Source organism: Phocoena phocoena, chromosome 7 (assembly GCF_963924675.1).
Source record: "Phocoena phocoena chromosome 7, mPhoPho1.1, whole genome shotgun sequence".
NCBI lineage: Eukaryota > Metazoa > Chordata > Mammalia > Artiodactyla > Phocoenidae > Phocoena > Phocoena phocoena.
In genome coordinates, this window is record NC_089225.1 from 99,599,686 (window position 1) to 99,621,198 (window position 21,513).

General features: G+C 52.6%; 2 protein-coding genes across 3 annotated transcripts in view; both read right to left on the bottom strand.

Annotated features, from left to right (window-relative positions):
- The window catches only part of PAX3 (paired box 3), a 94,139-nt gene extending 94,054 nt beyond the window's left edge, over positions 1-85 (bottom strand). For both annotated transcript variants that reach the window (XM_065880290.1, XM_065880291.1), the window contains exon 1: positions 1-85. In XM_065880290.1, the coding sequence (XP_065736362.1) occupies positions 1-85 (85 nt within the window).
- A 20,219-nt stretch (positions 86-20,304) lies between these two features.
- RNF228 (ring finger protein 228) lies at positions 20,305-21,303 on the bottom strand. The gene has a single exon (XM_065881187.1). The coding sequence runs from the start codon at positions 21,301-21,303 to the stop codon at positions 20,305-20,307; it is 999 nt and encodes a 332-aa protein (XP_065737259.1).
- Between the last annotated feature and the right edge of the window lie 210 nt (positions 21,304-21,513).

Sequence of the window (21,513 nt, forward strand, 5' to 3'; positions counted from 1 at the left end):
CTTCCAGCGGGAATCCGCTGCGCGGGTAGTTCTGCCCCGGGCCCGGCCGCATCATCCTGGGCACAGATCCGGCCAGTGTGGTCATCCTGGGGACAGCGCCGCTTGGAAATTATATCCAGGTGAAGGCGAAACAGAAGGACGAGAGAGGCGCTGGTGACCCTCGGCAACTCCCCCGAACGTGGAGAGCCCCTCCCCAAAAAGACTGGAGCGAGAGGAGGGACACGGGGAGGGGGTTGCTCGCTCCTAGTCCAAAGAGAGGCTCGAGGTTGAACCGGGGAAAGGGGCGGGCAGGGAGGGCCCAGAGTCCAGGATCCCGAGCCCAGGGCGGAAAAGTTTGGTGCGAAGCTGGGCGAGCGGCCCCGCGGCTGGGAGCGCTGGGGAGGGGGCTCTGAGCGCCGCGACGAGCCGAGGCGGGGGGGCCGGGGGCGGTGCGCGGCCGGCCTGAGTCTCCTCCCGTCGTGACACCGAGTGCGGGGATCTGGGCTCGGGAGCATTTATTAGTTCTTTCACCCAAAGCTTGGTCAGGAGCCCTGAGCTGCGATTGGCCGACGGGGAGACCGTCCCGGGTGGCGGAGGCACGCGCTGATTGGGCGACAGCGGCCACTTTCTCTTCCCATCCCCGGCGGCGCCGAAGCCTCGGCAGGCCCGGAGAGGAACCTGCGCTGCGCCTCTTCCCCGGGAAGAGAAGGGTACACCCACGGAAACAGGCACAGTCCGAGGGAGATGGCAGCTGCTGAGACTGGAGAGGGGTCCGTGTCTGTCTGTCTGTCATTCTATGTGTGTCTCTCTCCTTGAGTTTCTATTTCTCCGTCTCCTTATCTCTCGGTGTGTATCTCTGTGTGTCTTTCTCTGTCTCTGACTCTTCCTCTCATTCTATCTCTCTGTGTGTCTCTATGTCTCTGTTCTTCTCCCTGCGGCTCTGCCTCGCGCCCACTTTTCTTGGCTTCCTTGTCAATGAAGGGGGTGCAATTACAATAAGAAGGCATTGGAGCCCCCAGACATCTTTAGTCTTCCTTCCTCTGGTCCATGCCCCTTGGCATAGGCTTATTATGAGGGTCTTCCCTATGGGGTTCCTCTTAGAGTCCAGAGTGCGCTGATAAGTTCTTTTGTCTTCACAGTCTGGGGGCAGGGATAGTGTGAAGCTTAGGTAGTGGCTGGAGGCCACAGTACCGCTTGGTTGAAGGCTGGGGAAGGGAGGAGAAAGAAAAAGGTCTCCTCTTCTTGATTAAAAAACCGTCTCTAGGAAGCCCCAGCTCTAAATCTGGAGGTATAGATTCCCCAATGCTTTGGCAGAGATGCATCTATAGGTTAAAGTTTTGCCCGGCTGCAGCATTTGTTCTCAGGAATTTATTATGGTATTCAGACTAAAGTGCTGGAAAAATAAAAGGAGCAAAGTCTTGGCTAGGAGCTGAAGTGTCCCCAGCAGGATATGACGCCAGGAGTGTTGTAAAGACTGTCTGTCCTTAGAGAAGGTGCTATTGTACATAGTCTTTTATTTATAACTTGGTAAGTGCCAGCGAACGCGCCTCCTTTACACCCCCGAGTGCCAGCCCCGCGCTCAGCACTGCGCTTTATTCGCTCGAGTCTATTCAAGGACTGTCACTCGGGGCCTGCGAGGTATTCAGGGCCTTAATCAATCAAAAGGATGAGAATCAGGCAGGTTTTTCCCTTTGAAATAAAGGAAACAATGACTTCTGGGCTTCAAGTTCCCCCTTTTCCTTTTACGATTTTTGAATTTTTTTCTGCACTGGAGTTCTCCACCCTCTCTCTCCTTCCCCTTTCCCTTAACTCACTTGACAGTTTTTACATGAACTCGGGCCCCCAAACCCAACTCCCCACCCCCTAATTAAGGCAAACTAAGAAGGCAAGATGGAGGGGGGAGTATAGCTGCTCAACCGACTGCGAGTGGGCTCTTCAAAAATCCACTCGCAAGTGGGAAAAGCAGGCAGCTTTCGGCTCTGCCCAAAGTCAAAAGGTTTGGTTGACCCTCTGAGCAGGGGGAGACCAGCCTCTGGAGACACCAGAAAAAGTCTGGACATGCCCTCACCCACCCAAGTGGGGAGGGCCCCACGTGCATTCGTAGTACACAGGAGGGACGCTGCTTAGAATGCAGCCCTGTTTAACATAAAATGATTCACTTTGTCAACGGAACAACTTTCTCAGTTCCTTTTTGCACACTTGGGGGCCACAAAAGCCTGTGTCCTGTTTCCTAAGCTACTTCTCGAGCTAGACTTTTCCCAAGTTTTCTGTCTCCAAAGGTTGAGTGGAGCGGCCAGAGCACTTTCTAGGGTCACCCGTCCGTGTTGGAGGAGGGAGACCCGAAAGTGTGTTTCCAGAGGGCAAACGCAGACTCAACTCACAGTTCAAAGGAACCCTGGGACCCGCGGCAACGAGGGCTTAAAGAACGTCCAGGACTGAGTCTCATTTGTTTGGAAGCCGAGGGCTACGTCTTCAAGCCCTCGCCGTGGACCCGGTGCTCTCCCGCGGGGCGTTCTCTCTCTCTCGAGAGCCCGCGGATCCGGGAAGGGATGCGCTTGCCGCAGACTCGCTCTCCCGGGTTTCGCGTCCTCCCAGTTGTAGAGCCGGGAGGACCTTTGAAAGGAGGTGCTGCAGGTTGAAATGGATTTCTTTCGAGGGCCCATAAGTGCCCGTCCAGTAGGCGCATCCATAAACCGACCACCACTTGCTATAAAAATGTACAAATGGAGACGGGGTGGGGGGCGGGGAGGAGGGACTGGCGGCCTGCAGCCCGGGAGTCTCTTTGCTGGCCTCTCCCCTGCCAGACCGCTCTGAGGTATATATGTAGCCAGAAGATTAACTCAGCTCTTCCTCAGCCTGGCAGCAGCCGGAGGACCCGGGAGACCCAGAGACGGGTGGGAGGGCATCCTCAGGCTCCTGGCAGCTGGGCCGGTCGGGCTGCAGGGTCACTTCCGAATTCCCCAAATTCCCTGAGGTTGGTATCCCCGAGGTCTGGCTTGGGAGGGCCAGGACAGCGATGCTGGCTGAGACTCCCTGGCTGGTGGTGCCCACTCGTAGTCAGGCCAGACCAGGCGGGGAGGGGAGGGGGAGGCGGGGCGGGGAGGGGAGGCGGGGTGACCAACAGGTCACCGGAGAGCGGGGTAGTTCCCGGTTTCCCAGACTGGTTTCTAAAGAAAGCACCCGATTCTACACTCCAGCCACTCCTTCCCTATCTCGGAAGCTTGGGCCTCCCCTTACTTCTTTTCCAAAGTCTCTCTGGAAGCCGAAGTTACACCCACACCTGAGTCCCCGGAGCAGGAAGGGGATCTCCACCAGGGCACCTCCCCTGCTGGGAACCTGTGGGCCCCCGAGTCCCCATTCCACTCGCGGGCAAAGGAGTAACCCCGCAGTGGGGTTTGGAAGGCGGACGCCTGGCCCTGCAGCCCTGAGCCCAGGTTTGGGAGGCAGTATCACTTCCTCAGACTGACAAGTTACCCAGAGAGCAGACAGGAGAGTCTCCAGCACAGTTCTGTGAAGGAACGGTGGTGTCCTCCCACACGTGCACGTGCAAAATGAAACTGGAGCCCTGAGGACGATAGTAGGATAATTCGACCCCAAAAGGAAAGTAACTTGCAGCTGCTTCCTCTGCCCCCAGTTACAGAGGCACTTTAGGTGAAATAGATAGCAGCTGCCCCTCCAAGCCTGTGGGGAGAATGCCCGCTTCACTAGAAGTCCCTCCGTCCCGGCCAGCTTGGATGCGTGGATCTGCAGTCCAGTCAGGTTAAGTGGAATCTGCTTTGGGCCAAGTGACACCCTTCAGCCCACAGCCCCGCACTTGTGGACCCCAGGCCACAAGAGTTTCATGGCCCACGGACTTCTTGGGCCTCCGAGAGGAGAGAGACCACTTCATTCTAGCCGGACACAGGCCTTAGGAGGAAATGATGAGCTGTGTAAAATAATGTCCCTGAACTGGAGGCGGGGGTGCCTTATCTGGAGGGTGTAGCCTCGCGGGGACGCGTCCCAGGGTTGCAGGCATCACTCAGGATGGAGTCCGAGGTTCGAGCAAACGCGACGGGAAACCCTCAACTCCGCGGAAAGGTTTTCCCGCGTTCACCGGGAGGAAATCAAAACGCCAGACGCTGACCACGTGCTTCTTGGCCGGATACCAGATTGGTGATTGCTGGGGTTAAACCCGTGGCCCATCACAGCGCCTGGCTTAGCGACCGTGATCAGGCCCCCAGCTGTTGTTTGTCAAAAGCTTTGGCGCCTCTATTCTCCCCCACTGGAAAATTAGTCGGGATGGGGTCGGATTTAGGGACTGGATGGGGATCTGCGCATCGCACTGAAATGTGGTGTGGGCCAGCAGCAGTGGTTTTGTCCCCGCGGTGCCCCTGTAGCTAGGGAAGCGGCCCCAGAACGTGTGAGTGGGTTCTCAATAAAGAACATATGGTTTGTGAGAAAAGAAGGAAGAAGGAAAAAGAGGAAAGGAAACAGAAGGGAGAGGAAGAAGTGAGGTGTAAAAATATATTTTTTGAAAGGCAGTGAGGGAGGGAGAGAATGAATCTCACAGCAGCTTGTCTCCTACAAGATGTTCATTTGGTTCTGCAAAAATTATTTTTATGCAAATAAGGAAGACAAGATGCCAGAATCTGGGAGAGGGGGGAGAGGTGTCTCATAAAAAATAGAATACATACTCTCTAACCTTCAAAAAGTGTTTTGCCCAACTCGGAAAGAGAGTGCGTGCGTGTGTGTGTGTGTTCGGGGGTGGGTGTTGAAGTTTACAAGAGAAATTTGGTAACTGCTCTGCTGGTGTGTGTATGAGATGCCAGCACACAGGGCCGCGTTTGAAGGGATCCTGGGGTGGGAGAGGGGAGGTAAAGATTTAGGGGTCTTGGAAAGGGGGTACTGGCTGGCACTGGAGGCTGTCTGGGCCTTGAGGAGGAGAGGAAGTGCACGGCCAGATCTGAAGTGGGGTGGAAGCAGAGCTGGGGACGTGGATGTGAGGGCTGGGGAAGCGGGAGGTCTTCCGGGTTTCCTTGACGTCTGGAGCAGAACGAAGAGCAAGTGACCACGCCAGGAACTCCTGCCCCAGGGTGCCTGGGGGCGCTTCTGGACACGAAGTGCCCGGACTGTGTGTTCCGCTGGTGTGGGGCGGGAGAGACGTGGAGGGGGCGGAAGGGGAAGCAGTGGCCTTTCGCTTTGATCAGGCCAGGTCTCTCTCGGACTCTGCCGCGGCCCCGGTGACGGAGCCAGCGCCATGAGCCGCCATCGCCTCTCAGCCTGAATCCCTTCAACCCCCGCAGCAAGTTTCTCTGCCAGGTGGATTTTAGAGGGAGAAACGGGAGGCGGGTGACACAAGGAGCAAGAAAGATCTGGGAGGCTGTTCAAACTCAGGGTATCAAGCTGAGCCACAGTGAGGTCCCGGGAGCCTAAGGCGGCAGAGCTGTGAGTGAGTCCCTGACCTGCGGTTCCCAGGTTTTAAAAGCGGGTCGGGAGCGGGGACTGTACAGCCAACTCGGAGGAATAAACGTAACAGGTGCGGGGAGCTGGAAGAGACCAGGTTTCCGTGAGCGGAGTCCGGGTGCGATTTGGCTAAAGCCTGAGGAGGACTGGCAGGGACGGAAAAAGACGATTAGGAAGTGTTCTGCGCAGTCCGCCTCCCGGCCACGCCCACCCACTTCGGGGCGGCCCCTGGGAGCTCACCTGGTACGAGGAGAGGAGGGGTCCCTTGTCCTGGGATACGTCATTTCCTGACCCCCTCCACCCTTTCAAAGGTGGAGGGGAGGAGGAAAGGAGGAGGGAGAAAGAAAGGAAGGAAGGAAGGAAGGAAGGGAAAGAAAGAAAGGAGGGAAGGAAGGAAGGAAGGAAGGAAGAAAAAAAGAAAGAAAGTCACCACAACCAAAATAGGCTGCCTCAGCCCTTCCAGTCTCTAGATAGGACTTACACTAAGTTCCTTCCTAGGTCTTAAACTTTTTCTCCATCTCCCTTCTCCCAGGAAAACACCTATTACCTCATCTAAACAAATTTTCTCTTTTGGGGGATGAACCTTTAATCCAACCTTGGGTTTGCGGACGAGGAGTGGGAGAAAACTTTTGATTTAGAAATTTAGAGTAAGGAGAACCCTAAGGGAAAAACCCTGAAACGACGAAAACTGACCATCTCAAACTCAAAGTGATGGGAAGGGGTGGCCAGGAGAAGTCTGAGCTGGAGCGAGCGTTGGACAGAAGTGCAGACCCGGCCCTAACTGGCTGCCCAGAGCCCTGCCACAGAAAGCTGTCCCGGGTCCCCTCGGTGGTCCCAGGTGCAGGTCACCCTTGTGGCCTTTCTTTTTTTTCCGCCCAGAAAACCCCGCGAGAGGCATGCTGGTCCTCAGACCCCCAACGCCCAGCCCCGGCCAAGAGTTAAGACAAGTAGCCCCGAGAGGAATGAGCTTCAGAAAGCCTTTCTTCTTCTTTTCATTTCTAAACGAAATCTAATACTATCTGGCTGCAAAAATATATGTCACTGGACCAGAGTCTGAAAGATTAACATTTGGATGTGCAGGAAATGTAATCTGCATGGCTAATTGATTCCCAGTGTATCAGTTTAAAGGATAAAGATCAATATCTACATGATGGATATTGTATTAATAGGGGCATAAATAAAGGCCGAAGAGTCGTTACGAAAACCTTTGAAGCCGCTTCCCGGCTCCTGGGCCCTCCACGCTGCCGGCCACTCGCGGCGTCCCCCACCCGCCCGCCCCCAGCCCCTGCTGGGTGGGAAGCACTCGGTCCCCACACCCGGAGGAAATGTTTCCGGCTAAAGCGGGAGTGTCTTAATGCAGCGAAGCTCAAGAGAGAGCCGGCCCTTTTTTCCTAGGCTGTAGCAGGTGGACAGTAAGGCGGGAGAGAGGGTGGTATTTTAGCAAACCGCACCGCTAAGATGCTTAGAAACAGACACAGAAGACCCACACGGGGACATACACAGTCACACACGTTCACACACGTGTTCGCACACGCACAGGCACATAGAAATCCACGCACAGGCATACATAGCCATACAGACACACAAACATCCATCCCGAGATGGGTTCACACACGCACATGCCCACGCGGGGGGTGGCTTCCCAGCCTTTCCTGTGCGCCTTTGGCCTTAGGGATGTGGAGCTGGCCTCTTCTTCCCGCAGGCCCCTCCCTGAGAGCACCGACGGGAGCCCCGGCCGAGCCCTGGATCAGTGATCCCTGCCCAAGGAAGCCCCCTCTGGACGGGAGGGGGAGCGGTAAGGAGGTGCAGAGGGGAGCGAGCCGGGAGGAGCGAGAGAGGGGAGTGCCCGCCAGGTCTCCCAGCGTCCTTTGAGGAAAGGGAGGGCCACCCCGAGCTAGAGTGATGGCAGACTGGGGGGAGGGGGTGTTGAGTGCCAGGGAGTAGGTCCCCGAGACAACGAGGCTAGGGGAACAGGATGGGGGAACACCTCGATCCGGAACGAGAACGCCTCAGTCCGGTGGTGGCCTGGGTCCCAGCGGCCGCCTCCACAGGGCAAAGCCCCGCACCGCAGAGCGAATTTTCCACATGCAAATAAATCACCCTTCGCGTCCTCCTCTCCATTAATTAAGAGGGACGTTTCGACAAAACGGGCGTAATCTTTATTAATTACGCAGCCCTCAGTGCGCGGGGCGCATCAATCAGGCCCAAAGCGAAAGTACAGCGGGCGCCTAATCCCTTCCCGGAGCGCCTTTGGGGAAGGAGCCGAGAAGCCAGAGGTGTCCGCATCGTGTCCACCCTTCCCGGCTGGCGCTGTAGTGGCGGCCGGGGGAGACGCGGCCCTCCGGGCCACGCCAGGCCTCTCCCCGAGCCTAGAGCCTGCTGCGCGCGCGCCCGACGGTTCCCGGAGCCCCGACAGAGCCCGGTGTCCCCCACTCAGGTCCCTCCTGAATCTGGGCACTCGCTCGTTTACTCACACAGCAACTCACAAGCAGACTCGTTCGAACACACCCCACGGCCAGTTTCTTCGGCCCCCTGCCCCCCAGCCAGCTCCCCACCCTCCTCTTCCCTCGGATGCTCTTAGAAGGAGCCGGACAAAACTCGATTCTGCGGGGCCCGAATCCGGGCTGAGCAGCGTTCCTGGGAGGGGCTCATTTACTCCTGGAGCGAGGCGACAGGGGTGGAGAGAAGAAAACCCAGTCCTGTCGCCCCGAGGACGCCCCTGAGAGCTGCTCTGGGGGGCGGGGCGGGGAGGACCTTAGAAGCTGTCCAGGAGGCCAAACCCTCCCAGGCGCTGGGGGGGTGCAAGAGGACGCCTGCATTGGGCAGGAGAGCGTGGGAGGGGTGGGGTTCTAGTTCTTGGCAGAGAAACCCAGGAAAGCTCGAAGCCTCCAGGTTCCGTGTGGGAAAGCTGGCTGGAGATGGGGGCCGCCAAATTCAGCTTCCTTCCAGGCAGCCCCACTGCACTCTGTCCGCTGAGGGCAGGGACCCTTGAGCTCACTCCGGAAAGCGTCCTGCGGTAGGGTGTCTGTGAGACCACCCTTCTCAACCTGGCCAGCATTATTCCCTCGGCCTGAGCTCCTTCTCACCCTCCCCCCACCCCACCTACGCCATCCTAGCAGGTCCCGTCCTCTCTGCACCTGGAACCTGGAACATCGGAGCTGAGATGCTTCCGCTGGAGCCCCATAAAGAGATTCTGCCGGATTTAAAAAAAGGGGGGGGCAATTCAGGGCACAAACCTAATGGGGTAATTATTTCCGAGGCCATAGCGGAAGAGGTGGGTGCTGCGCAAGCCCTCTTCGTGGCCTCTCTGAGATCGGGCAGCGAGGATCCGACCCCGAAGCACGTAGGGTGCGCTCCTAGGTGCCTCTCTTGGTTTTGCAACCTCCAGCCTGGCGTCGGAGGTAGGGCCTTCAGCCTACTGTACCCCAAAGGACTGGTCTGCCCGCCCTTGCATCCTTCCGCGTCCTTGGCGGGCGGGCTTTTCGTAGCCTTCCCAGGAGGCGGAAAGTCTCAACGCGCAATCTGAGCTTCTCTCATGAGCGCGGTGCCCGGAGCAGCCTGCTTTGACGCACGCCCTGGGGACCCGATGGCCCGAGGAGAAGCGGGACCTGCTGTCCTGCTTTGGGTCGCGCTGGCGGAGCCCAGAGGTGAGCGAGGCGGTGGCCGGCTAGCACCATCCTCCTGGCTTTAGCAGCACCTGGAGCGTCGCCCTCTTTCCTGGGGCTTCCTCCGTGTGGGGGCTGGGCATACTCCGTGTCCGACACTCTCTCAATCATTCATTCCCCCTCCGAAATTTTTCATTAAATGTCCAGGCTCCTTTACTCACTGGTCATCTCCAGGGCCTGAGAGCCTGGCCTTTGAAGCTTTTCCCTGGGGCAGTTTTGATTACCTTACTCTCCTCCTGCCCCCCCCCCATTGGTCGGCCTGTCTTCTGGCTGTGTTCCCAGAGCTGTCTCAGAGCTTCGCATTTATTCCACATATACTTCTTGAGCGTCTACTACGTGCTTTTCCGAGGGCTGGGGCTACCCTTGTGATGAAAACAAACCACAGTCCTCAACCTGGCAGAGCCGATGTTCCAGAAAATAACCAAAGAGAATATAAACGTAACTTGTCAGCAGATTGACCGGAAGGGTGTAGCTCAGCTCTGGCGAAGCTCGCAGGACCTCGGGGGAGAAGGGGTGTGCCACCTTGGAGTGGGGTGGGGTGGGGCGGGGGCATTGCTATTTCAGCAGAAAAGGCCTGGGCAGGTTCAGTAGAGGTAGATTCCTGCAGAGAAGGGAAGTAGGAAGCAGTGATTGCTGAAGGAAGGAAAAGGGTGAAGGGAGGAAGTGAAAAACACGTGTAGATAGAGAACACCTTAGGGAGTTATTACTGCCAGTGGGTGGAGCATTCTGAAGTCCTGGCATACTCGGGGCCGGGCCTGGGCAGCCAAACCTGCAGAGGTGCTCTGCCTGGAAAGAGGCAGCTGTGGGTGCTCTTGGGGCTTGAAGTCTCTCCAGATGTTTCCCACTGTTCTCTTTCTGAAGACACTTCATTCAGGCTCCTAAAGGGGTGACAGGGGACTGAATCTTCCCAGCAACAGACAGAGGCTTCCTTGGAGCCATCCCTCACCCCACCTATGGGAGTAATGTCACCTTTGAGGGTCAGGAGATCGAGATTTCCCTGTCGCCTCCCTTCCCACGTCTGTGGCTCAAAAATGCAGCAGGAGCTTGGGAGTCTTCCTCTCAGTGCCCATTGTCTGAAAATTGCATTATTATTTGAGAAAAAATGAAGGCCCAACTTCTTGGTATCCAGACCTCCCAGTCACCGGGACCTGTCATTCCCATTCCCCACACTGGAGAAAAGTCCTTCCAGGCAGGAGAAAAGTTGGGCAGACTAGAAATGCGCTGCTCCACAGGGCGGGGCTGATGTGCGTGTCCCTCCTGAATGATTCCCAGCAGCTGCCACCACTCTGAGCGGAAGGGGAAAGGAAGGACTCCTCCAGAGGAGCCCTAGACCCTAGTGAAACCAATCATCCTTCCCCAGCTAACGGCCTTGTGAGGTAAACGCGAAAGAAACAAGCAGGACCATTCAGGAGAGAATGTCTTCACAAGGCTTCACACGTTATTTAATAGGAAGGCTTGGAAAACACCTTTCCCTGTGAAAGTCTGGGATCAAGGGAACCAGCAGATAAAGTAGAGACAACAGCATGCAGCCCTGCAGTGGGGGCTTGAAAGGAGGCCGTGGCTTTCTCAGAATGGTAGCAGAAATACTACTCAGCAAAAGGGAGCAGTTCTTACTTGTCAGAAAACAACTGATAAAGTCTTACTAGATTTTGGAGCTACTTAGTAAGGGAGAAAAAGAGAAACAGTGTGTACCTGCAGCAGAGGTAAGAAGGTGCACGTGGAAAGGGAATCCCTGTAGCACCTCAGACCTATGTTTTCTATCTCCAAAGCAGGCTGAAGAGGTTCTCAGAAAGCCCAGGCTGTCCTATTACAATGAGATCATAAGAGTCATCCCTGTAATAGAAAGGATAATCAAAGGTCCCCCCAAACAAGGTCACATTTCCAAGTAGGGGAGGAGGCATGCACTCGCCTTCTCTGATTGGTGAGGTAGCCCCAGGTTCAGAAAGGAGCAAATGGCGTGGCTTCATTTGGGCAGGAAGATCCAGGAAGGCAGGAGCTAGATCCTGGAGCATGGTGAACTCTGTGGAGAGATTGGCAAGTCACTCCAGGAGGAAGAAATCAAAGAAGATTCCTGAGCTCAAAAAGCAGGAAAGTACCCTAAAAATAGAAGTTTTCAGAGACAGACAAAAAGAGAAGAAAGTGAAAAGTCCTGGAAGAAAAGAGGATTTTGCTTGAAGACTGAAAAGGGGAGGGGGAGAGAGAATAACGAAATACTGAAGAAACATTAGGACTAAGATATTGCTGATTAAAAAAATCCGAATTGATGTTAGTCAAGGTGGGTTCATTGTAGACAACAAGAAATGACTTTTTCTAATTTGAAGGACACATTTGCACTGGGAAAAGTGGTCTGAATCTCCAATTTCACTGTTCCAGGATATGTGGTCATGGGGGAGATACTTGTATACTAGGGGCTACCAGGATACAGAGAGTTGACTTAAGAATAAGTCATTTAGTTTGCTCCCAAGGTTTTAGAATTCATTTATGTTAAAAACAAGAAATAGGGATAGGACTTTGCCCACTCACACATTACAGAAGTGCAGGGTGATGGGAGAAAGCATGGATAAAATCAACACTTGGAACAAACGCTTTTAAGGTACCACTTATCAAAGTACCAGCGTAGGGAGGTCAGGCTTTTCTGGTGCCACCAACCTCTCCCCACCACTACAGGCTGCTAAGGCATCTCTCTATCACCTGTCCCAGGCTCCCTCCCAGGAATCAGACCACACTTTCCAGGAAACTTCTCAGAACATGCCTGGTGTCCTGGGGTTGGCAGCATGAGTGCTCAGAAAGCCTGGCACTCCTTGGTCTAGAGGCTTGGGTTCCCCATCTTGGGAGAACTGGGGAAATTGTGTTGCAACAACAGCACTTAATCATACTGGCACATTATCATTGTATAATAATAGTAATAAATCATTATATAAGAGTAATAGCATATATGTATTGAGCACTTCATAGGTACTGGAATTATCCTCAAACATTTACAAAGATTAATTTACTTACTGCTTAAAAAAACCCAGATTGTACCCAATTAAAATGAGAAAAAACAAAGAACCAAAGACATTACTTAACTTGCTCTAGGTTACACAGCTAGGAAGCAACAAAACTAAGATTTAAACCCCCCACAATGTGGTGTTGCCACTCCTGTTCAGTTAGAAAGCCCTACAGGTTTCTAACACTGGCATCGAACCCCAAAGGGATGGAATCTGGGAGCTGGTGAAATATTTTACCTCTCACTGTTTGCCCTGTTCTGGTTGTAAATAAATGTCAACAAAAGTTACCTTTAATGCCTCCGGGAGGCACTGATCTATCTTATCTCGATTGAAAATAATTTGGAAATTTACTCCCTTTCAGTTCCCTTTTTAAAAGCTTCCAATGAAACAATCCCACTTTAAAATTTTTGCTTATTTTAAACACCCCGTTTTCTTACTCCCAGAGTTTATTAGCCTGTATTTCCGTGCGGAGAAGAACCTGAGACACAGCATCATTCAGCCGCCCCTGCTTCGGGCCGGGCACGTGGCAGGCAGCTGGTGAGTATTGGCAGAAAGAATCCAAATCTTCCTGCCCCCTGCGGATCAGCGCTATATTTGGAACGTGGCGTGGGCCGGGCTTCTTGAAGTCCTCCTAGGCCCCTAGCCGTGTGGCAAACCTCTCCTCCTTGCGGACCGCCTCGTGGTGGTGGAAGGTCTGGGGTCGGATGCCAGCGCCGCCCCCGCGGGGAACTGAGAGGAATTTCCAAGAGGAAACCCGAAGATGCCTAAGGTATTTCCAAGCCCCCAACCCTTCGCGTCCACGTCCCGCTGACCCGCCCGCCCGACAATGGGAAGGTTTGTCAGGACACCTTTTGCGTCTTTGAAAGCCGTGGGGACAATGCGGAAGGCGGCGGGAGGCGGGAGAGGGTTTCGGAGCCCCGCGGGGCTGGGATTCGGGGAGAAGCCGGCTTGCGGACCAAAAAGCAGCAGAGATATGACGGGACAGACAAGCGACTCCGCGCCCCGCAGCCACCGCACTCGGTGTCTCTTTCTTCTTAACCTACATATTTGGGGCTTCTCTGCTCTTTTTAAGAATAGATGCGGGAAATTCCCTGGCGGTCCAGTGGTTAGGACTCCGCGCTTTCACTGCGGGGACGGGTTGAGTCCCCAGTGGGGGAACTAAGATCCCTCAAGCTCCGCAGCGGGGCCAAGAGGAAGGGAGGGAGAGAGGAAGGAAGATAGATGCGAACCGAGAGCTATGGGGCGGGCGCTGGGAGGGCCCGTGGACATCCAAAGATGGTAAGGACACCACTGGATCATAGACCTTCAGACCCTGAAATCGTGACGTCACAGAATCCGGAGACTTAGGGGCTGAAGACCAGTTTCCATACGAAGACAAAACAATTAACAAGCTAAGCAGCGATGTCGAGTGGCTGAGTTTGCAAGGCACCGTGCCAGCTGGTTCCCCCGCGCGCGACGAATGCGCCGGTGACGGCGTCCTTGTGTCTTCGACTTCTCCCCGGCCTGCCCTTCGGGATCGCAAGCTTGAAGATTACTGGGCTGGGGTTTGGGGTCGGGGGCTGCGAAAGGGACACGCTTAAGTCGTTGTCGTTGGCCCAGTTGTGCGGGGACTAGCCTGTCGCCCCGGGCGTCCTCGAGTTCTCTCCAGCCCGGGAGACTGCGCGGGAGCGGGCACAGGCCAGCCCCAGGATGCGGATTCCACCCCACCCGCCCGAGGAGCCTCCCCGGGGACCTGTCGCGGTGGCTGCCCTCGGCGGTCCCCGCGCCCGCACTTTCCCCCCGATGGTCCTTGAGCTCAGCTACGAGCTACCTCGGGCGTCCGCGTTAAAACGCACAGAAATCGAGGTGATCCCCCTCCTCCCATCGCTGGCCGCTGGGTCTCAGCGCAAATCCCTTTACACCTGGATCCAAGAGTGTGGAATTAATTTGTACGCTGAACGGCTACTCGGAAGGGTCTTTTGAAAGAATGTAATAACTCTCCTAGCGAATATCTTAAAACACTACTCTCTGCTCTGGATCTGCTCGCATGTCCACACCTGTTGGTGACCAGCAGCTTCCCCTTAAGTTGTCACGGGCGATGACACCCACAGCTGTCAACTGGCGAGGTTTTGTTAATTTAACCTCTAGACTTTCTTGGTTAGCCATATAATCCACCCTCAAATCCCCACGTTGTCACTGAATTTTGACTTGGAAAGCACACCCCTGTTTGGAGGGACCGAGGGGAGCCCACGGAAAAGCCCTGTACTGTGCGGAGGCGCAGCCGTCATCCCCGCCACGTTAGGAAAGATCACGAGCGCCCGCAATTAGGAGGCAAATATTTACCTAACTTTCCTGGGAATACAAAGTCAACAGTCTGAGTGTGCGTGTTTGTGTGTGTGTGTAGAGACAGAGGGAACAGTCAGAGCAACAAATAGTTATCCAAATTATGGCCGTTTCCAAAATCCAAGCATTAGTCCACAATCTCCCATTTTCTAAGAAACCTGGCGGCGTTTAGTTCATTAAAGTGGGATTGGGGAGAACGCAGCATTTCAATAAACAACGTTGTGAAGTATAATGGCTTTCAAATCTTGCTGCTCAGTAGAATCACCTGGGGCGCCTTTTAAAAACTGCTGCTGCACCTCCCCTCCCCACCCCCACCCCTACTCCCAGACCAATTAAATAAATGTCTCGACCCGGGGGCGGGACGGGTGCTTCCGCGTTTTGTTTTGTTTTGTTTTGTTTCTTAAGCGCTCCAGGTAATTCTAAACTGCAGCCAGAGTTGAGAACCTCTGCTAAGGCTCCAATCAGGAAATAAGTTTGCTGTGTGTGAATTTAATAAGAAATTGACTCTAGGGACAAATCTTTTCCTTGCAGAGTTCAGTCCCAAATTTTCTTCCAAGCAAAAACTGTCTGCTTGACAACTTGAAGTTAATCCTTCCCCTCCCCACCCCACCCCACCCACCTCCCCAGCCCCAAGCTGCAAGTCAGGTGCAATTGCTCTCCACCTCCCAAGTTTGACTAGAAACTAGTTTTAAATGCACACACAGTAGACATATAAATCTTATCAAAGTATCATTTCCATGTGATAGAGAGTACTGTCATTGTGGTAAGAGATAGCTGAGCCACTCAATTATTACCATGGTTCTTGAAATAACTGCTGAAATAAAAGTGTTCTCTTCTTGCAGCGATTAAACACTTTCTCTCCCGTTTATTTCGGAATGTGTGTTTGTAATACTAGGGGTTAGGAGAACTTTTTTGCACATCTTCTCTACCTTCTTTCTTCCTACTTCAGCACTACCCCCTCTTCCACCCCATGGAGATGTGGTATTTCTAAGCCAAAGATAATCCAATTTTACATGCAAAGACAATTTTTTCTAAAGGAAGTGTGCACATTCTTCCTGAGCTCCTAGGAATATTCTTGGAGATTGAACACTCTTACTTCCCTGAATGTATTTTATAATCAAGCATGATGGTGAATTTATCACAGAAGCAAACTTGCCTCTCTTTGGCATGTTTTAGTTTTGTGTAAGAGAAAGGAAGCTGCAAGTTTGATCAATGGATAGAAACAATGCTAATGGTATGTATTACCAAGCTTTTCTTAAATGCAGGATGAAAAGAGATCTAGCAAAAGATAGATAAAATCTCTCTCGTAATTTCTTCATTCACATGACTTGGAACCAAGCTCCGGCTAAGGTCATTTCTAATACTCATTTCATAAATATTTACTGTAGTAAATATTTGATATTCCACAAACTTACGCTATAACATATACAATAAAAACGTATTGTTTCAAAGGAAGAAGTATGCTATTTATCTTTAACAGGGATGCAGTTCAATGCCCACGGCGTGAAGGTAATCATCTTTGTATCATAACAGAAATTTAAAATACGAATATTAGCTAATGGGAATTAAATGATTAAAGAGGATGAGTTGGATCACAGATTAATAGGGGATTACTCAGCTACTGAGATGATACATTTAGCAAGTCTATGAAGGATAATTTATTTAAAGTGGCAAAGATTGAAGAATTAGTAAAACAGGGAGTAGCACATAATGAGAAATTTAATAGCTCCTGCTCTCACTGTTGTGGGGAAATTTCACTGCATTGTAAGCTTATCCCAACTATGTAGGTGCTGCCAGCTTTGGAGGGGATGGGGCAGATGCGCTTATAAAGAAGGTAGCCAAAAGGATTCATACCTTGAAATCTTAAAATGCAGAAAATGATCGGAAATGGAGGCCAAATGTCTTTTAGTCTCTCCACTGTCTCCTGTCACTGACTACACTGCCGTTCGACTTTTGCTGTAATAGAACTGATTTTTCTTATAACTCAAGGTGCTTTTTGGTATATTTTTTCACCTTTCGAAATTCCTTATGAAGTCGGGGGAAAGCAGTTGTTTACCTAAGTCCCCCAGGGTCTCAGGAGTTATTGAGGGGAAGTGTGAGAAAAGGGAGCCAAGTCACTTAACATTCAGTCCAGGGTTTCCCATTAAGCCAAGCCAACAGACTTGTTATCTGCCACTTAGCGTATGCCAAGAACTGGCTAAGGCTTTGTGGATAGAGTGGGTGACCAGACAAGGTTTCTGCCCTTGTTTTTACATTCTGGTTGCAAGAGATTGAGGTAAAGCATATGACAAATAAATAAGACCACTGCAGATACTAGTGTTAAGAAGAAAATAAAACTTCAGTAGATATTCCCTTGGGGATAGAGTGGTGAGGGCAAACCTCTCTGAGGAGGTGATATTAGACCCTTGCAAACCTGAATGAAAACAAAACTAAATATCCACATGGGGCTTGTTTCCAAAGCATTTTCACCCATATACCCTCCTATGTATACAAATCCTTATGCCTGCCAACCCCAAAAGGAAAGCAGGGCTGATTCCTTTTGTTCCCATTTTGCAGATGAGAAGCCCGAGGCTCAAAGAGGTTAAATAACTTGCCAAGGTCCTTCCAAGAAAGGAGAGAGCCATTATTCAGACTCATACCTCCTGGGTGAGATTACTGGTCTTTAGAACCCAAACCAAGGTTCTTTATGGATGTGGACACTGTTCACCAAAACATATTACATTTAGAGGCCAAGTATTTAATCTATCAATCACCGACAAGATGAGTTTCTTTCACTGGAAATTTAGATTCTATAGAAGCCTCAAGATAATTCTAACCAGCAGTCTCAGAACCCAAGCAGAATCTGGGCCATGGAAACCACGAGTTCTTGAGCAGGTATTCAGGCCAGACAAGGTCGGGCTTTTTGCAGTGATTTTACTAGTGATTCATACTCAAGAGCTGGAGATGTGCCCAGGGTTGAGTCAAGCTCTTCCCAGAAGATGAGAATTTCCATGAGAAGAGAGAAAAGTACTCCACTGTCACAGGAGCCCTCCAGACAATTCACTGGTCATTTAAACAGTGTCTGCTAAATTCATGCTCTAAGATGCTGGTATACCAGGACTTTCCACGCGATGCAGGAATGGTGAAATCACATCTGCAAAATGGGGGAACAGCTGAATGCCAGAAAACCACTAGAAATCGGAAAAATGTTTTCCATCGCCTCATCCTGATATTCAATTCCTGATAAAGAAGTCAGAAATTAGCAATAAAACAAAGTTAGCCAAGAAAAAATAATCTCTCCATGGTCAGGTACTGAGCTACTAATTATATATATTTGATTTTGAACTATTCAAATTTCTCATTACAAGAGATTTACACCTGCAACCTATGAAAGAAGCAAAATGTGGCCTGTGTTGTGACTCAGGCAATTCAAAAGATCTCTTTCTCATTTATGAGGAATAATTCAGTTTATGTCATTGTTGTACCTTCCTCTGTGGAACATAAATAAACTCTATAAGAAGCAAGCTGGTCCCCAGGTAACTTTAGACAAACTTCTAGGTTGCCAATTTAAGGGAATGAAATAGCAAACACGTGTGTGTGCCCACATGTACACATGGTTACATCCACAAAGCCAAGTTCTGTTACTAGCATGTACATTCTGGTAACTACACATATATATGTGTAACTGCACTTGTACAACTAAACAGTTGTGAATACTAGCAGAATCTCGGCACTGGAGGTAAACAAAGGATACAAGATTAAAATGAATACAGAAATAAAAATAACACAAGTTATTTGTTGGAGGTAAAAGTAAATTAAAACCAATCTCTGAAGTGTGAGTCTTAGTATAAGGAAACTGAAAGCATTTTGCAGAAACCGAGAACAAAATCTGACAACAGAGTTTACTTTTAGGGGAACGTTATAGTAGTGGATTGGGTAAGTCTTTAAAATACAACAGATCTCCCTTGGCCTTCAGGAGTTCCGTTAAACCCTAGAAGTAATTCCATGAAATGCCTTTGCAGGGTACTCCCACATGTGAGTTATTGCTCTCTCAGGCCTATTCAAAATGTGAAATTATTGATAGAATTTGGATAAGGATGTGTATTTCAGGAAAAGAAGTCCCACCAAAATAACTCAGAGCAATTTCCCCATGAAATAAGTTTCATGAAAACAGATTTTTTCTATAAATGCTTCTTGTTTTTATTGTCAGTGCAGACACAAAACATACCATATTGCAATTCTTAAATTGCAGCCATACCACTTATCAGTGGCCCATAAATTACTTCACTCTATGATAGATACAAATGCTCCATTCAAGTTTGGTTAATAGTGTCAAGATATCATGCAGACAGCTTGCATAAATACATGAGGAATAACAGCATACCCTCAGTAGCTTCTGTGATTTTTAGGCATGAAAACTTTGTCTTATTCCAAATTTCAAAAGATGGAATAAAGAATGTTTTCATATAAAATACATTTGGAACAATTCAGGGTTTTTTTCTTTATAAAACATCTAATCCACCTGCAACATACACTCTCAATTCGTCTTTTTAGTTACAAAATCGGATAGGTACGTATTCTTTTTCATCTAATGTGATCAGATGTGAACATTTCAGTGATTTCTAATAATATCAAACAGGTGAATTCAAAATAATATTTTTCTGATAAGCATAATATATATTTGTAATCAAAGGATGAAAGACCTGTCAGTTGATTTGTCAGTTTCATTTTTTGAGCAGTATTTTCTATTTGATCAGATAATTGAAAGTCAGTTGTTTCACAGTATAAAATCTTGAATCAATTACCAACACGCCTTTACTGTCGCCCCTACTTTTGAAATGTATTTGGACTAGAGGTACGGGAGAAATATTACTGCTTATCAAACAACTTTTCCAGAAATCTTAATGCACAAAATTTCCAGATTTATATATTCTAAAATAAATTACTTTAAAAATGAAATTAAGAAAAAAGGCAGGGGAAGCCTACAGTTTCTATTCCGCGTGAATAGCTTTCAGTATCTTCCAGGTGGGGGCAACAGTAAGTCAGCTTTGAGAAGAGAAGAGAGAACGGGCTCGTTAAGCTCCCTGAGCCCAGTCACAGAAGATGAAATGACTTCCTGGTAGCAACACCGTGAATAAAACAATCACAAGTTTCCAGGAGATGGAACTTCTGGACTCTGTCGGGCCGCTAGCAGACGGATCCACCGCCATGTGCGCGCCACCCTTCCTGTGCTCCGAAGACTCCAGCGGCAGATGTGAGCGCGCACGCGCGTTGAGCACCTGCCCAATCACGCACTTATGCGGACTGTTGGTCGGTGCAGCCTCCCAACTCCGGCCAGCGCCGTGCCCCCGGGGGTTGAACGTCACTCTCAGCGCTCCGGCTCACTCACTCGCCATGGCCTCCAGGAAGCAGAGAAACCGTTCACGTTTACATCTCATTCATGCTTCCTCTGGACAATTCAGGTCCATTCACAACTGCTGCAGACGTGAGCTAGCACCTATACCCTTAAAGAAACTCTCAAGTCACAGCAGCCAGAAAACCATCTTCCAGGCGGGGCAGCGGGCATCCCACTGCTCCTTCCTCCTCTTCTTGCAAATCCTCGGACCCCAGGAAGGGATGGCTGTGCACTCTGGCGAGGGTGAGGGTGGTGCATGAAGCGGAAGTTGACCTTGCACAGTCCAGGGAGATGGGACTGCCACCAGCATCCCCGCCTCCTCGGTTTCCTTCTCTGGCCCAGCGCGGAAGCGTGGACTTGAAAGGCCAGAGACGCGGAAAACCGAAGCTCTGCCGTGACCGGGCGGTGAGGGGGTGAGCGGCCGGGGGCCGCCCTCCGCAGAGGGCGGAGAAGCTCAAGCGCACCGGGCCAGAGGCCCCCTCCTCTCGGACCGCGCTGGAGATATGGGAGGGAGGCCAGGCGTGTGGCCCCACTACGTGTCGCTCCTCCGCGCGCCGCCCGCCTCCGCCGCCGCCCGCGCCCTCGGGCCGCCGCCGCCGCCGCCCCCAGCCGAGCCCGTGGCCGCGCCCTCGGGCCGGTACTTGAGCCAGCAGATAACCCAAGTGACGACGACCGAGAAGAGCGCCAGGATGCTGGCCACCGACAGGCAGATGGGCCCCACGGGCGAAGGCAAGGGCAAACCGGCTGCCGGGGCCGCATCAGGGGACGTCCCGCCCCCCGGGGGGGGCCCGCCGCCCCCGTAGTGGTTGACGAAGATGAGGCCGGTGAAGAGCAGCACCACCATGGAGAGGAAGGAGAAGACGACGCACACGCAGCCCGCGGTGAGCGCGGCGCGCTTGCAGTTCTGGCAGCTCTCGTAGGAGCCCGGGGCGCTCAGGCCGGCGCTGGAGCTTGGTCCTCGGGCCGCGTCCTCGGCGGCCGCCGGCGGCCGCGGCGGGGCCGGGGCGGGCGACGGGGCCGCGGCGGGCGCTGGGTGGCGTGCGGGCAGCGGCAGGAGGCGGTCCTGGGGCAGCGGGTCGTGCGCGGCGCGTAGGGCCAGCGGGAAGGCCTCGGCGAGCTTGGTGTTATTGGGAAGGCCGTACACGCGGCTGTCCGGCAGCGGCGTGCGGTGGCGGCACACGGGGCAAGCGATGGCGCTGGGCGGCCCGTGCCAGGGCGGCGGGCGCAGCGGGCGCTCGGGCGCGATGGTGGCGGCGGCGGCGGCGCGGAGCTGCAGCCGGCTCAGGCACTCCTGGCAGAAGGTGTGCAGGCACGCCAGCAGCTTGGGCGCGCGCCGGTCTGCGTCGAAGTAGTTGTAGCAGATTTTGCACTCGTAGTCCTCAAGCGGAGGGAGGCCGGGGACCGTCACCGATGCGCTCCTGGCTCCCACGTCCCGGGCTCCCGCCGTGGCGTCCCGGGCCACTGTCGAGCTCCGGGGGCTGCTGGTTGGGCTCCGCTCGCCGCCGCCGCTGTGGCTCGCCGGCGCTGCCATGGCACGACCCGCCCCTCATCGGGGGTAAGGAGAGGCGCCTTCCTCCCCCTGCGCCGCCGTCTCGGCTCCTGGCACGGAGGAGGCGCTTCTGCCTCCCGCCTCTGGCCGCTGTTGCCTGGCGGGGGAGGCACCGCTGGCTGGGCCGGGCGGGGGCGCAGCGGCGACCGCCTTCCCCCCACTCCCCCAAGGAGGCGCGGGCGTCGTGGTCCC